This window comes from Falco biarmicus, chromosome Z, assembly GCF_023638135.1.
Source record: "Falco biarmicus isolate bFalBia1 chromosome Z, bFalBia1.pri, whole genome shotgun sequence".
Classification (NCBI taxonomy): Eukaryota; Metazoa; Chordata; class Aves; order Falconiformes; family Falconidae; genus Falco; species Falco biarmicus.
Genome location: NC_079311.1, coordinates 73,785,837 through 73,799,638, shown reverse-complemented (window position 1 = coordinate 73,799,638; position 13,802 = coordinate 73,785,837). Strand labels below are relative to the sequence as shown.

Genomic DNA, 13,802 nt, shown 5'->3' with positions numbered 1-13,802 from the left:
GCTAAACACAAACCTCACACCACAGCCCATGTACAAAAGACACCTAGCCTGGCAGTTAAGGACTCTGTAAATAGTGCAACTACATGATGCTATCTAGTTAACACCATAAAGGCAGAGGACTAGAAAGAGTATAGCAATAAGCACCTTTTAAGTACTTAAAAAAGTATATGCAACAGAGAGATATGTAAAAAGCCTGACAGATTAATTTCCCAGCGCGATCAATAAATCCTGTAACATACACAAGTAATAAAACAGCTATGAGTGTAACAGCTCTCCAATTATAAAGATCTAGCTTACAAGGCATACTATTTTATTATCTTAATGGCTCATCACAAACGGGGGGGGGGGGGGGGGGGGGGGGGCGCGCGGGGAAAGAGATAAAAGGTTGAAATGTAGTTAAACCGGGGGAGGTGTGAAAGGCTTGGCATTCATAACACTGTTTTGCGCTCAGACTGACAGCGTAGTCATAGTACCCACACACCTTTGTGCTCCTACTCATGCAGGCTGACATACAGTGCACACAGAGAAAGAACAGCTGTGCACTGTTTTATGTGTAACCTTGTAACTTTCATGTCTGAAAAATATGTGAAATCATTCTGCAGTATCACTCTATGAATATGTCTGAAAGAAGATAATGAAACTGACCCAAGACCTGTTTACAAACTGGGAAGAACCCTGTTAAGAGCAGCACATGATAAGTTAACTTTTAGTAAAGAAAAAAATTAGTAGTCATGAGAAAATAGGTTGACAGTGTTGTCTATGCAGAAGAAACTGAGCCACACTTAATGTAGACTACCTTCCCCCAGTAGTGAAACACAGAAGTGTGTACGTCCTGCAGTAATTAATTGCTCTGTGCGTAACAGTCATTCTCGAGTATAGTGCCTGCACACAGCCTGGTCAATTTGTCAATTTAGCCTTGCAAAGCAAGCCCCTTACATGTAGCTTAAGTAATTGAGATAAATGCTGCAGTACTTGAACTACATTAGGATCAAAGAACACCTGAAATAACACCACTTCTTGTTTAACATAATATGTTAGCTTTCAGTTCCATAATTACTCCACTTCCAGAAATTAACAGCAATACTTTTTTATATACACTTCATGCAAATTTTTTAATAAAAACAGTTTGCTATTCCTAAGGGAGAGGAAGAAGTGCTACAGCTTTGGTATTTTACGAGCACTTAAAAAAAATTTAGAAGCATCACTAGAAAGGCTTTGCAAGTGTTTTTGTCTTTACCCTACACTAGATAGCTTGACTTGAAGAAGAGACTACACTGCACTAAATTATCCATTAATAAATAATATAGATTACAGGTTAGCAATGCAGGGATAATCACACTAGCTGCATGCACAACCACAAAATACAAACACCATTTCAACACAAAGTCAACTTGTACCAAAATGCTGCTTCCAAATTCACATGCCATCCATAGAACCCAAAAGCAGGATTTACTCAGCAGCACAGTAAAGAGGCACTTCACTGCACTTTGTAGCACACAGAATTGGGGTACTCCTCCTCCCACACCTCCTATCTTCCCCTACCCTGTAATTTATGTATAGACATGAAATTAAAAAAGGACCAAAAAGGTAGGCAACTATGAAAGAATTTTTCACCACAGACATTACACACTTTGTGGTTATTAGGCCCTGAACATTTGAGGAAAAGCATGTCTTTGTCAAGGTTTCAACACATGCATACATCCTTCTTTAACTGAAACACCAATTCCCAGTAGACACCTCTTCATGTTTCACTCATTTGTCCAAGAAATTTTCCAGCAAAAGTTGGAAGCTTTCCCCTTGACATTCAGGCTGCTGCTGAAACTCCTTTTTATGGGGTGGTAGGGGGCCAGGGTGGGAAAGGGACCACATGACACAGGACAACTAAAAAGGCATGAAGACAACTTGGTCATGTGGTTTTACAGGCAAAAACCTCCAGATTTCTGCTTTGTAATATGAATTTCAAAGCCAAATCTTAGTGTCTAGGAAAACACAACCCACATTTTCAGTGTCTGGGAAAATCCCTCTATCACTTTTCAGAAAAACCTCTTTAGGATTAAAATATAAAATTCAGTTACAAATCCAGATGCTTGTATTCGTAAGGATAAAGAAACTACATTTTGGCACTAATCTGATAAACACAAAACAGCGCAACTGAAGCAGGCAAACTAGCTCCCTAATAACTTATTTCAATACAACATCATGAACTGGAAACCTTCACATGGACTACTGGGACAAAAAGCTACACTACCACACTAAATCTTCAGCAATAAATGAAGTTTCTGAAGGCCAAACATGAATATCAAAGACTCAAGGTAATTTCTTAGCTAACAAAGTGATTTAATGTTACTTCACTCCCACAAATTATGTTTTAGTCTTCACCAAAAAATGTTAAATAAAACCAGAAATATTTACTGTTGCAGTAGACCGCAGTACATGGCAGTTACTACACTTTACATGAGTTTTCTTTCAGCAAGTAAGGAATTAGTTACAGGTCAAATAAACACTTTTTCTTTAGAAGGTGCCATGTGTCTATAGCTGCTTCAATTTATTTGGTTGTGGCATATCATATAGGCAACAGGAGCACCCATGTGCTCTGCTGTATTTAAATAGCTTCCCAAGGCGTAGCAACGAAGAACTCCAAAAAGGAGAAAAAAACCCAACCACCAACAAAAAGCTACATGTACAAAAACTTAAATGAACTTTAATGGAGCATAGCCACCTAGCAACCTGTCAGTTTTCTACGGGACTGACTCATGAAACGTCTGGAAGAACTGTAATGAACTAACTGGCATGTACTTAGCTCTTAGCTGTTGCTTTTAAATAAGCTAACTTTTAATATTTATCACTCCCTTCTTTTGGAAGTGATGACCTCAGATGCTTCAGTAGTTCTAAAGAACTACTACCCTTTTGCTATAGCTTTGACCCATCCTACTGCAATATTACTTTTAACCTAATACAGCAAAGTATTTTATTTCAGTAAGTACTTTTTATTCCTATAGCAACATGCTATTGCTCTGTTTTAAATGGATGAGCACAACTCCCTTTCCCAGCCAAGTTTATGCAGGCTTTTCAAATAAGCGTAGGTGTTCTTGTGATGGTCTGTGAAGAATTCTAGTAATTTATTTTGTTCCAGTATATTACCTGTTCCTTCAAGGACACGACATCTATCACGTTATGCAAGCATGCACATATTTCAGCACACATCCCTGATAGCCTATGTTGACCTTAGAATACAGAAATAGTTATTATGTACACACAGAAGATACAAATGGAAGAGGAACCACTACTGGAAAAGAGCAACCAGTACACACACATAAGTACAATTCAATTAGGCCAAACAGGGGAAAAAACACAAAAAGGGCATGTCCAGGAAGCATATGCGAATGCAGCTACTTCTGTTCAAGCATTAAGAATGGGATTGAGACGTGTTATGTTTGTTTTAGGGCAGCGAGATATTCCCATAACTGTGTAGAAAAATAAATGTACATATGCACAAGTCTTCAATTCAGCAGGTGGAAGAACACATCACTGAGTACCTACTGAGTTTATCAAGATGCTATGGGAAGGTCCATATGAAATATGCAGTGACAACCAGACAACAACTCAGAAGTTTTGCTGTGGCTGTTAATTATCACACTACGCTGAAAGCTGGATTCACATAAATATCTAACAATCTCCTAGAAACACTGAACTCATCAATCCATCACTGCCTACATCTTCCTGAAAAATTCACTCCTAAGAGTAAAGTCTCTGCCACCTACACTTGCAAATTATAAATGGTAGCTCCATATATGTGAGGCATTTGGTATACAATTTACATGATGTGAAGCATATTCACCAGTGTCTAACTTTAGAAAAAAAATTACCCAAAAAACTGACCTATGTTATCAATGAACATATCAGTGACTTTTCTGAGAAAATGCGTTCTTTGCCCAATTCAGACTGCTTTTTAAAATATTTTTATATATTTTAAAATCAACATTTAATTATTTTATCTTGTTGAAATAAACAGGAAGAATGTTATCAGCTTTAAATTTACCAGCTTTCAATGGAGCTTACGGCTCACGCACCTGCCTCTGCCTTTCCCTTAGACTTTGTGTAGTTTCACAATTACACTCTAGAGACCCTACATTGCTTTTCTCTGCTTGCTGTCATGAGAAAGTCTTGCACAAATGTCATGTGAAATCAATTCCGCTGAAAGTAAAAACTTCCTAAAAAAAACCACTTCCAGATGTATTAAGTTGTTTTCCTTACTTATTAGAACAGAGAACAAAAAATATCTTTGAAAAAGAGTCTATAGTTTTATTTCCAGTTTCAAAAGGAAAAAGATCTCACAAAGCTGTTTACATGGTGTAGCTTGTACACAGGGATAGCAGCAGACCCAAAACCAAAACACAAAGCCTAGTGATTCATGTCTAACAAAGCTCACGAACAGTGTATGCTACAGTTTCTGCACATAAGTCCACTACCCTAGAGATGGCATTATCATTCTTTTTGTCTGATGTCTCACCAGAAAAAATCCCAAGGGAGTTAGGGATATCCATGCCACCATAATCACTCAGTTCCTTTTTCCATACAAAGGAAAATCAGATTATCTGCAGTGTGTGCCACTGCTGCACTTAAAGTTACATGATTTATAATTTTGATACACACCAGTGCAAAGCTGATTTTTAGGTCCAATATTAACTATTAGCTTTTTATATACCATGAAGACTTGCACCATATATTCTTTCTAGGCAGACAGAATGCTCCTTACCTTGAAATCTTTACAGCCTAAGGCCCACGAATTCAGCAGACATAGCACACAATCCTTGAAAAAGAGCTGAAAGATCACCCAGTTTATCCCACCTTCTGCAAGGCAAGACCTCGTCCATAATCCTGCCAGATAGCTGTCTTGCCACACCTAACTTACTCTCCTGCAACTATTCAGGTGTGTAGAAAGAGAAATGTGCATATGCATAAGTCTTCAATTCAACAGGTGGAAGCACACATCACTGTGAGTACCTACTGAGTTTGTCAAGATGCCATGGCAAGGTCCAGCTGAAAAAATGGGATTACAAAATACGGCCTAAAATACACAATCTGAGAGAGAAATAAAATACGTTATTGTAGCAAGTATATATACAAATATACCCCCACACATTAAAGAAGTGAATGTTAACCAGTAAAACTACTCTTTATTTATTTTCAACCAGAAAATTTTGGATGGAACACACTGTCAAAGAGCATAACACTTATCTTCCTCCCCCATTACTCTGTACTTATGAACACACACATTTGAGACTTCCACCCAAATGAATGAACTGGCTTCATTAACTTACTTACCACTACAAAAAGAAAAAACAACCAACAGGTTGCTTAATCAAATTAATACTGTAACTCATGCGTAAAATAAAGGTGTATTATACTTCACCATACAACGCATCAAATTAAACTGTTCCCCCAGTAGGACTGAGTTCCTGCTCCTTCAATGAAACAAAAAAGCCAACACACTGGTAGAAGGATGCCTTCTTCAATGACTTAGAGTATCATGACAAACAAGCTACACATTTGGTAAAATGATGGAATTATATGATAATGTCATTTCCTCATTTTGACAAATTTCTCATTACTCGAGGCCCATTTTCGTCATATCTGTCCCCCCTAATTTTAAGACATTTTTCACACGCATTAGTCTGGAAAGTCTTAGTAGAAAGGGCTGTTAAGCATCCTTAAAGCACCTGAGAACCGCCTAAGTGCCACAGAGGTGTGTCTAACAAAACACATAGCAGTACACAAACCACTGACATTAAAAGACATAGGTAAGTTGTAGAAGCAGCGTAAATATCACAGATCTACCCAGGTCTCCAAGTCAACCACCAATGCTGACTACAGGCCTTTGGCCCTCATCTCTGTCCCTGCCTTGCCCCAATTCTTATGTTGCCTTCCCCAAGACGCTACAAATATGAGTGCCCCTCTGAACCCCACATGCAAAAGGTGATCCAAACTCTCTGCCGGGGTCCCCCTCCCCAAAATCGAAGCCCTTTCCCCACCTCCTCCAAAACACCGAGCTTGCTCCAGCACATGCCCCTAACCCCCAGCACCAACAGCCCCCGCTCCCCCGCGACGCCTCTACCCCGAACGCGCCGCAACACCCACGCCCCAGCGCCCTCGCCCCCCCACACCCACGGCCGCTCCGGCTCCCCCTCCCACCATAACCCCCAAATGACCGATGTCCCCTCAGGCACTGCGCTCCCGCCCCCAGCACCACCGGGCCTCCTCAGCCGCCCCCTGCCCAGCGCCCCTCACCTCGGCCCGCCCCAGCCCCGCCGCCAAGGCCCCGGCCGCACCTCACGGTCCTTGAGGCCCAGAAGCAGCACCTCCTCCATGAGGGTGAGCCGCGTTTCCTTGGAGTCGCCCTTCTCGTCGTCGCCGGACTCGTCCCTGCGGCCTTCATCCTCCGGGCCGCCTCCCGCCCCCCGCTCCTTGTCGGCGGCGGCGCTGCGGGAGGCCTCGGTCCGGCGCTGCACTAGGCCGGAGCTGCGCTGGGTCAGGGAAGTCATGGCCGGAGGCGGCGGGAGGGCAGAGGCCCGCCGCAGGGACAAGGGCTCAGCGACAGCTCGGGGTCGGGAAGAAGGAACGGCAGCCGCTCCTGCCTCCACCCTACGCGCACCGGGGCAACGGCTGGCTGGGGGGAGTCATGGGGAGCGGCGCTCGGCCGCGGCGGGGGAGGCGGAGACAGCGGGGGCCGGCGTCCCCCTCTGCGGCGGCCGAGCTGGCGGAGGCGGCTTCTCCTCCAATATGGCGGCGCAGGCTGATGTCAGCGGAGGATGTGGCAGCGCCGGGCGCGGGGGGGCACCGGAAAGGGCCGCGGGGGGCGGGGCGCCGCGGGGGGCGGGGGCGGGGGCGGGGGCGGGGCGGGGGCGGGGCGGGGGCGGGGCGGGGGCGGTCGTTCCCGGCGCTGTGGAGAGCGGCTGGCCCAGCGCGCCGGGGGGGCTGTGCTGCGGCCTCCTCAGGTAGCGGGCTTTCTCTTAGAAGAGCGCCTCGTTTAGCACCGTAAGGCCGCTCGGTTTCATTTGTAGCCGCCAGACCGTGTGTGGCTGCTTGTGCAGCCCCCCCACCCGGCTATATTTCTCTCTCTCTTCATATGTGTAGATCTATACGTGTCTGCTAAGCTCAGGTGAGCTCTCTGTTGGGGCTCTTGCTGTATTGAATGATTATGCTGAACTCTGAAGCAAGTGGAAAAATACTGAAGAAATAAGACGAGGTTACGGCCAGAACAGTGGGATGAAGAAAAAGGAGCAAATTGCAGATGTTTGCTCAAAACCAAGGCCAACGGGACGTGATAAGAGGAGCTGGGAAACCGCAGAAAGGAGCCTACATGCCAGAACAAGCAGAAACAGAAATCTTCCCAGTAAACAATTGTTAACCAATCATATTATTATACGCTTGTAAAATAGCCAATCACATTATCGCACGTTTATAGAATGCCTTATAAAAGTTTACCTGGTTTGTACAATAGACGGATCAGATCTTGAACTCTGTGAGTATTTGAATCTGACTCCCGCTCGCCCGAAATGCCCGCAGCAGCTCTCAGCAGTGTTGGCAGCAAACCGAGGAGAGGGGCCCCTGTCTCTGCTGTCGATGACCGTCCCTTGCACCCAAACACTCAAAAACCGGCTGGTCAAGGCTAAATCCTTCATGTTTCTAGGTAGTGGATTTTATTGCAAAATAAAGGTGCTTATGATACAACGATGGCCTATACTTTTTAGTCCACAATTAGTATATTGCATTTGGCTGTATTGAGATGTGTAGGTATAAACATACATAAAAAACACGTCTAAGATATAAATAAAACTTAGATAATTATTTCTAGGGTGCACCCTCTTTACCAAAATCTCAGAGTCACCCTGTGACTTTAGCCTCTGTTCTGTCCCACACCCCCAGTTCTTGCATCATCGGCTGTTGTGACTTCGTGATAATTTAGTATAGTTTCTTCAAGATCACGGATGAGAAAGAATAGCAGATGGACAAAACTGATCCTCAGAGGATCTGAATCACTCACCCAACTGGTTTGCTGATCGCTCCTCTTCTGTGTTTTGAGGCCTGCTAATTATGCACAGTCCGCTTACTGTGTGACATACTGATTATTATTTTTTTATCTTTATAGGTTTTTTTAATTAAAATGTTTTCCTGTACCAGGTCAAACACCAAACCAAAGCTTAAGGATATAACATCACTGATACTTTTATCAAATGTGCATTTACATAAAGAGATACCACAATAGCATTACAAGATCTGTTTTCTGAAAATGTCTTTTCTGAGTAGTAATTGTACTCAAATACTTTTTAATTTAGTCCTTTGTGAACCACTTGGATATTTTGCTGAGGATTACAATCATGATGACAGGCATGTAATTAACCTGGGTCATCCTTTTTGTAATGTAACGTAATGTAGTCACTACATTAGTACATTAGCTTTCTTCCTGTTCTTTGGAACACCCAAGATTTATTGAGACTTATTACAGATCAAAGAGAGGTTCCAAAAAGCACTTTTGAAAACCTGTATGCAAGTTATCCTGGTTTACTGACACAAATTACCTGGCTTTACCACTGTTGTTTAAATTTTTCCTAAAGTACACTCTTAGTGGAAAGTTTTTCATCTTTCTCCTGGATAATATATACCTGTTTTCCCGAATATAAAACTATTTATTAAACACATTTTTTAAAGCACTGTTAACAATTCTTACATTTCACTTTAGCGGTATCATTGTTAGAATTCACCTTGCACCTACATTCAATTCCATGTTTCTGTTGGCAAAAATTTGTTAACATCACTTACATTTTCTTTTAATTCCTAGATTTAATTAGCAAAGCAATATTACCTTTTCCTTTCTTATCAATAGAATGCACTGTTCAGGCTATTAACAATTATTTTAACCTTCCCACTACATTAGTATGGCATTTTAACTATGTTTGGGTTTTGTCCTGATTGCATTTTAAGAGTTAACTGGTTGAATGTTCATTAGCAACTCCTAATTTGTATTTTTGGGGTTCAGGTCCTTTCCTCAAGGCCCTCAAAGGACTCATTATTATTGTCATGTTTGTGAAAATCAGTTTTTAATAGTAGCTATCTGTATTATTGATTTGCACATGTTTCTGGGTTTTATTACAAAAGTGATCAAATAAAGATCACTTGTAGATTAATAAGAATTTTAAATTTTGTTGATTGATTTCATTTTTATGAGGATGAGGTGTACTGTGAAGCTCCTTACATTTGCCGGTCACTTTTCTGACTTAGAAACTCGGGTGTTTGCACAAATTGAATGGTGTAATTTCAAACAAATACGTTTTTTCATTACTAATTTCAGTTCTGATCCTTTATGTAATGAATCTAAACTAATAAACTCAGTGTGAATCAAATTAAGAATGCATATGATTGAATTTCAAGCCAATTATTTTTTTTTACCCTAGTGCAACACTGCTAGACAAAAACAAAATTTGAATAAAAAGGATAGCAAACAAGACACATTTCAGCATCTGATTTCCTTCGTGTGATCCCTTCTGCATGGCTGAGAGCTGGTGTGTTAGCAAGGACCGCTCAGTTTGTTGGATCTCCACCTATGAGATCCTAATGTACCATGTCACAACCTGCAATTCATTTTACAGTACCAAGCTGTATTTGAAAGATATTTGAGTCATATGTAGCTTTATCAGGAGTTCAGAAGGCTGTAACCCCTCACACTGTGGCACTGGCTGGTGCAATGCGTGGCTCATGACATTAGGGTTATCACTGGGCATCTCACGGATAAACTCCCTTTCCTCCCCCCATCCCAATGCCAGTGTCATCCAGCCTGAGAGCTGAGGCCCTAACATTGTGTTAAGAAGTAAGAGTGCAAAAGCACTAGCTGTAGTCTAGAAATAATTTTGTTTGGCTTGCAGTAAATTGACCTTGTAATGCATCTTTGTTTATTCTTAAGCCCATACCTGGCAGAATTTCTATTAATAGTTGCTGATGAGTCTAAGTTGTCTGTACGAAATGCATTAGACTTCAAAAGCAGCTAGGTTATTTGAACTGCTGCTAGCCCACTGGGGAGATGAAATAAAAGGGAAAATAGCAAAGCCACGAATCTTAGACTCTTACTTTGTGTTGTGCTTGTTGCAGTTGCCGTGATAGACTTCGCCATGGGAGCAGGGCTTACCTCAGTGATGTCAGCAGAAAAAGGGATAGACAAACCGAGTGCAAATTGGTTGACCTGTTGGGACAGCAGGTCAAGCAAAGAGTAACTTAATATTTAACACTTGAAGCTGGAGGTCACATGGTATTAACTGTCAGCAAATGTATTGCAACTTGAATGTCACGAGCATGACATACATGGTTAAAGCAAGAAGTTGTAGAAGTCTCAACCTAACAGACCTGCCAGGCTCTAAAACTTAAGATGTAGTGAAGGAATCCTAGTGCTACTGTGACAGCATCATAACAAGATAGTGCTGGGAAGCTTTTCCTCTTGAAGGATGATTAGGTTAATAGCATGTCCATGTTTTGAAGTTGACAGCAAGAACCCAGGAGTTGTCTCCTAGAAAGCAGCAGCTGGTTCTGGTTATGGCTTCCCTATTCAGTAGTTTCACCAGTTAAGCTTGTTTACATTCCTGCCTGTGTCTTCCATTCCCTCCCAGTGAAAGTTTGCCACTCCTAATTGTGCCACTAAAACAAAGTGTTAGGTGGAGCTATGGCCTGAATCCCTGTAAGGATCTGAGCAAAGGGAGACAGGAATTTCTTAAGGCCAAGCCATCTTTAAAACCATGACGATTACAAACGTGCTGCTTGAGTGCTAGAGTAGACATTAATGCCAGAAAGCAACTGGAAAGAGCTAACTATCCTGAGATTTGTTCTAGCCAGTATTACTAGCATCATCTCCAAGAACAGGATTTTCACTTCCAGTAAGAATCCAGATGTTGAAAGGCAGAGTGATGAGAGAAGGAAAAGCTCAGTTGTACAGGACAAGAGAATTGAGCAGACTAATGATGTTAGTGGGAAGAAACTAGAGTCAATGATCAACTGACCGTAGAAATCATGCCTAGTGCACAGTAGTCACGTAATATTGTCTCTTTCGGTTTCAGCTGCACCTGTTTTACTTGTACTGTTGTTCTCATTGCTAAATAAATCCATCACTAGCCAGTGCAGACCAGCTGGGACTTTCTTGTTGGTTTTAGGAATGAACTTCTCAGTACCAGTGCCAAATTTTTCTAAGTAAAAAGCACTTACTGCTATGTCTCTTTCTGTCCATACAGCAAACCCCTGCTTTGACAGCTTTTAATGATCTATAGTTTGGCATCATTTAAATATGATGATTAAATATGCTAGTATATCTTTTCCAGCATGCCTCTTTTTTAAACTTCTCCCTTGGGATGATTTAAGGATGTTGGTTTAGGCTTCTGAAAAATACAAAGAATTACTACTTTCAGTGGCATAGCACTAGCTGTTAAAACCTAGCTCATATAAAGCGAGGTTTATATGGCTCAGCATACATATCACAGCATGGCAGCAGCTACTGGGAAGAAAATTAACTCTCTCAGCTGAAATTGGGACAAGCTGTTACTCATATTTGCTCATTTCAAAAAGGTTTTCTTTATTTCAAGGGTTTCCAGATCCTCCCATTTTCTCATCTCCTACAAAGTTCAAATCACAGAGTCATAGGATGGTTTGGGTTGCAAGGGACCTTAAAGATCATCTCATTCCAACCCCCCTGCCACGGGCAGGGACACCTTCCACCAGCCCAGGCTGCTCCCAGCCCCATCCAGCCTGGCCTTGAACACTGCCAGGGATGGGGCACCCACAGCTGCTCTGGGCAGCCTGTGCCAGTGCCTCACCACCTTCACAGTAAAGAATTTCCTCCTAACATCTAATCTAAATTCTACCCTCATTTAGTTTAAAGCTATTCCCCCCTGTCCTGTCACTACAGGTCCTGATAAAAAGTCTGTCCCCATCTTTCTTACAAGCCCCTTTTAACTAGCCTCCTTTTCTCCAGGCTGAACAACCCCAACTCTCTCAACCTGTCCTTCAGGGGAAAGGTGCTTCAGCTCCCTCTCTGGACTCACTCCAACAGATCCATGTCCTTCTTAAGTTGGGGGCCTCAGAGCTGAATGCAGCACTCCAGGTGGGCTCTCACTAGAATGGAGCAGAGCGGGAGAAACAGCTCCCTGGACCTGCTGACCACACTTTTGAAGCAGCCCAGGATACGGTTGGCGATCTGGGATGTAAGCATACATTTTCAGGCCAAGCCATGCTTTTCATCCACCAGCATCCCCCAGTCCTTCTCCTCAGGGCTTCTCTCAATCCATTCTCCACCCGGCCTGTATTGATACTGGGGGGGTTGCCCTGACCCAGGTGCAGGACCTTGCACTTGGCCTTGTTGAATTTCATGAGGTTCTTACGGGCCCACCTCTCAAGCCTGTCAAGGTCCCTCTGGATGGCATCTCTTCCCTCCAGCACATCAACTCCACCACTCAGCTCGGCATCATCAGAGAACTTGCTGAGGGTGCACTTGATCCCGCCTTCTATCTCTTGGTGAAGATATTAAAGAATACTGGTCCCAGTATGGACCTCTGATAAACACCACTCATCACTGGTTTTGCCTTGGACACTGAGCTGTTGACTGCTACTCTTTGAGTGCAACCATCCAGCCAATTCCTTATCCACTGAGTGGTCCACCCATCAAATCCATGTCTCTCCAGTTTAGAGGCAAGGACGTTGTGTGGGACAATGTCAAAAGCTTTGCACAAATCCAGCTAGATGGCATCAGGCAGAAATGGTTGCTAGTTTCTGAAATCCATGTATTGTACTATCATCTTCCTACTTGTATCTGAGTGGATTAATTCAGTTGCAAGAATGTACTGGTTATTTTAATATTTTAATGTTAATATTTATTTTAATATTATGATTACTGAAATCATAAGGACAAAAGTATCAGTCCAGTCAAGGTGCTGTTTATAATGAAGATGTGCTTTCATTTCTACACAGGGGTCCAGTTCAACCAGCATCACTAGGAAGAATGTGCAGCTTAATGAATATCTCTTAAGACTTAAAAGACATGGGTCCCACAAAGTTCCACCAAAACTGTCATTGGTATTTTGGCAAAATTTAAAATGTTTATTGAAGTTAATTTTATACAAATTCAGTCTTGAAGAAATCTTTATTTCACTTCCTAATGTAACATATGCTTTACTATCTGTTCCTTGTAAAGTATATAAATACTCATCAACTCATTAAAAAATACATAAACCCAGATGGCACAATTAAAATGTTTCCATGAAGTTGTAATTTACACGATAAATAGTTATTAGAACAGTATTATTCTTGTCTAATTAGAGAGTACTTGTGTTCATTCAGAAGCGTGCATAGAATAAATGTTGGTTACTTTTGGTAGATTTACACCCTTTCATTATGACCAAAGACCCATGCAAAGAGAATCAAATAATGAATGCTAATTTTAGAATAGTAAATGCAGGGCAAACAGCGCCATGGGGTCAGTCAGGGAGAAAAATAAGGATTCCAGGAACTAGTTGCTATATCAAGTCAGAAAAGGTATGTGAGCAGCTGGTGTCACTGAAATTGGGAATAAGAAAACTCCTTAACACCACTGTAGGATTAAGAAGAAGGCATTCCTTTATTGCAGCACTGGATGCACAGGGGGTTGCTCCAGCTAGTGTGCATGCCATTATGTTTCATTCAAACAAAATTATGTAGTACACACTTACGATTATGTGTTAACATTTTTTGGAAAAAATCATTCATTTTTCATAAAAATATTCATTCAATGGTTG

The 13,802-nt window shown here is 42.0% G+C and overlaps 1 protein-coding gene across 1 annotated transcript in view; it reads right to left on the bottom strand.

The window, feature by feature from the left end:
- Positions 1-6,810, bottom strand: part of GOLPH3 (golgi phosphoprotein 3) — a 33,273-nt gene extending 26,463 nt beyond the window's left edge. Inside the window, exon 1 of the mRNA XM_056324315.1 lies at positions 6,330-6,810. Coding sequence (XP_056180290.1) covers positions 6,330-6,542 — 213 coding nt within the window. The 5' untranslated portion in view covers positions 6,543-6,810. The remainder of the gene's footprint in view (positions 1-6,329) is intronic.
- Positions 6,811-13,802: the final 6,992 nt, after the last annotated feature.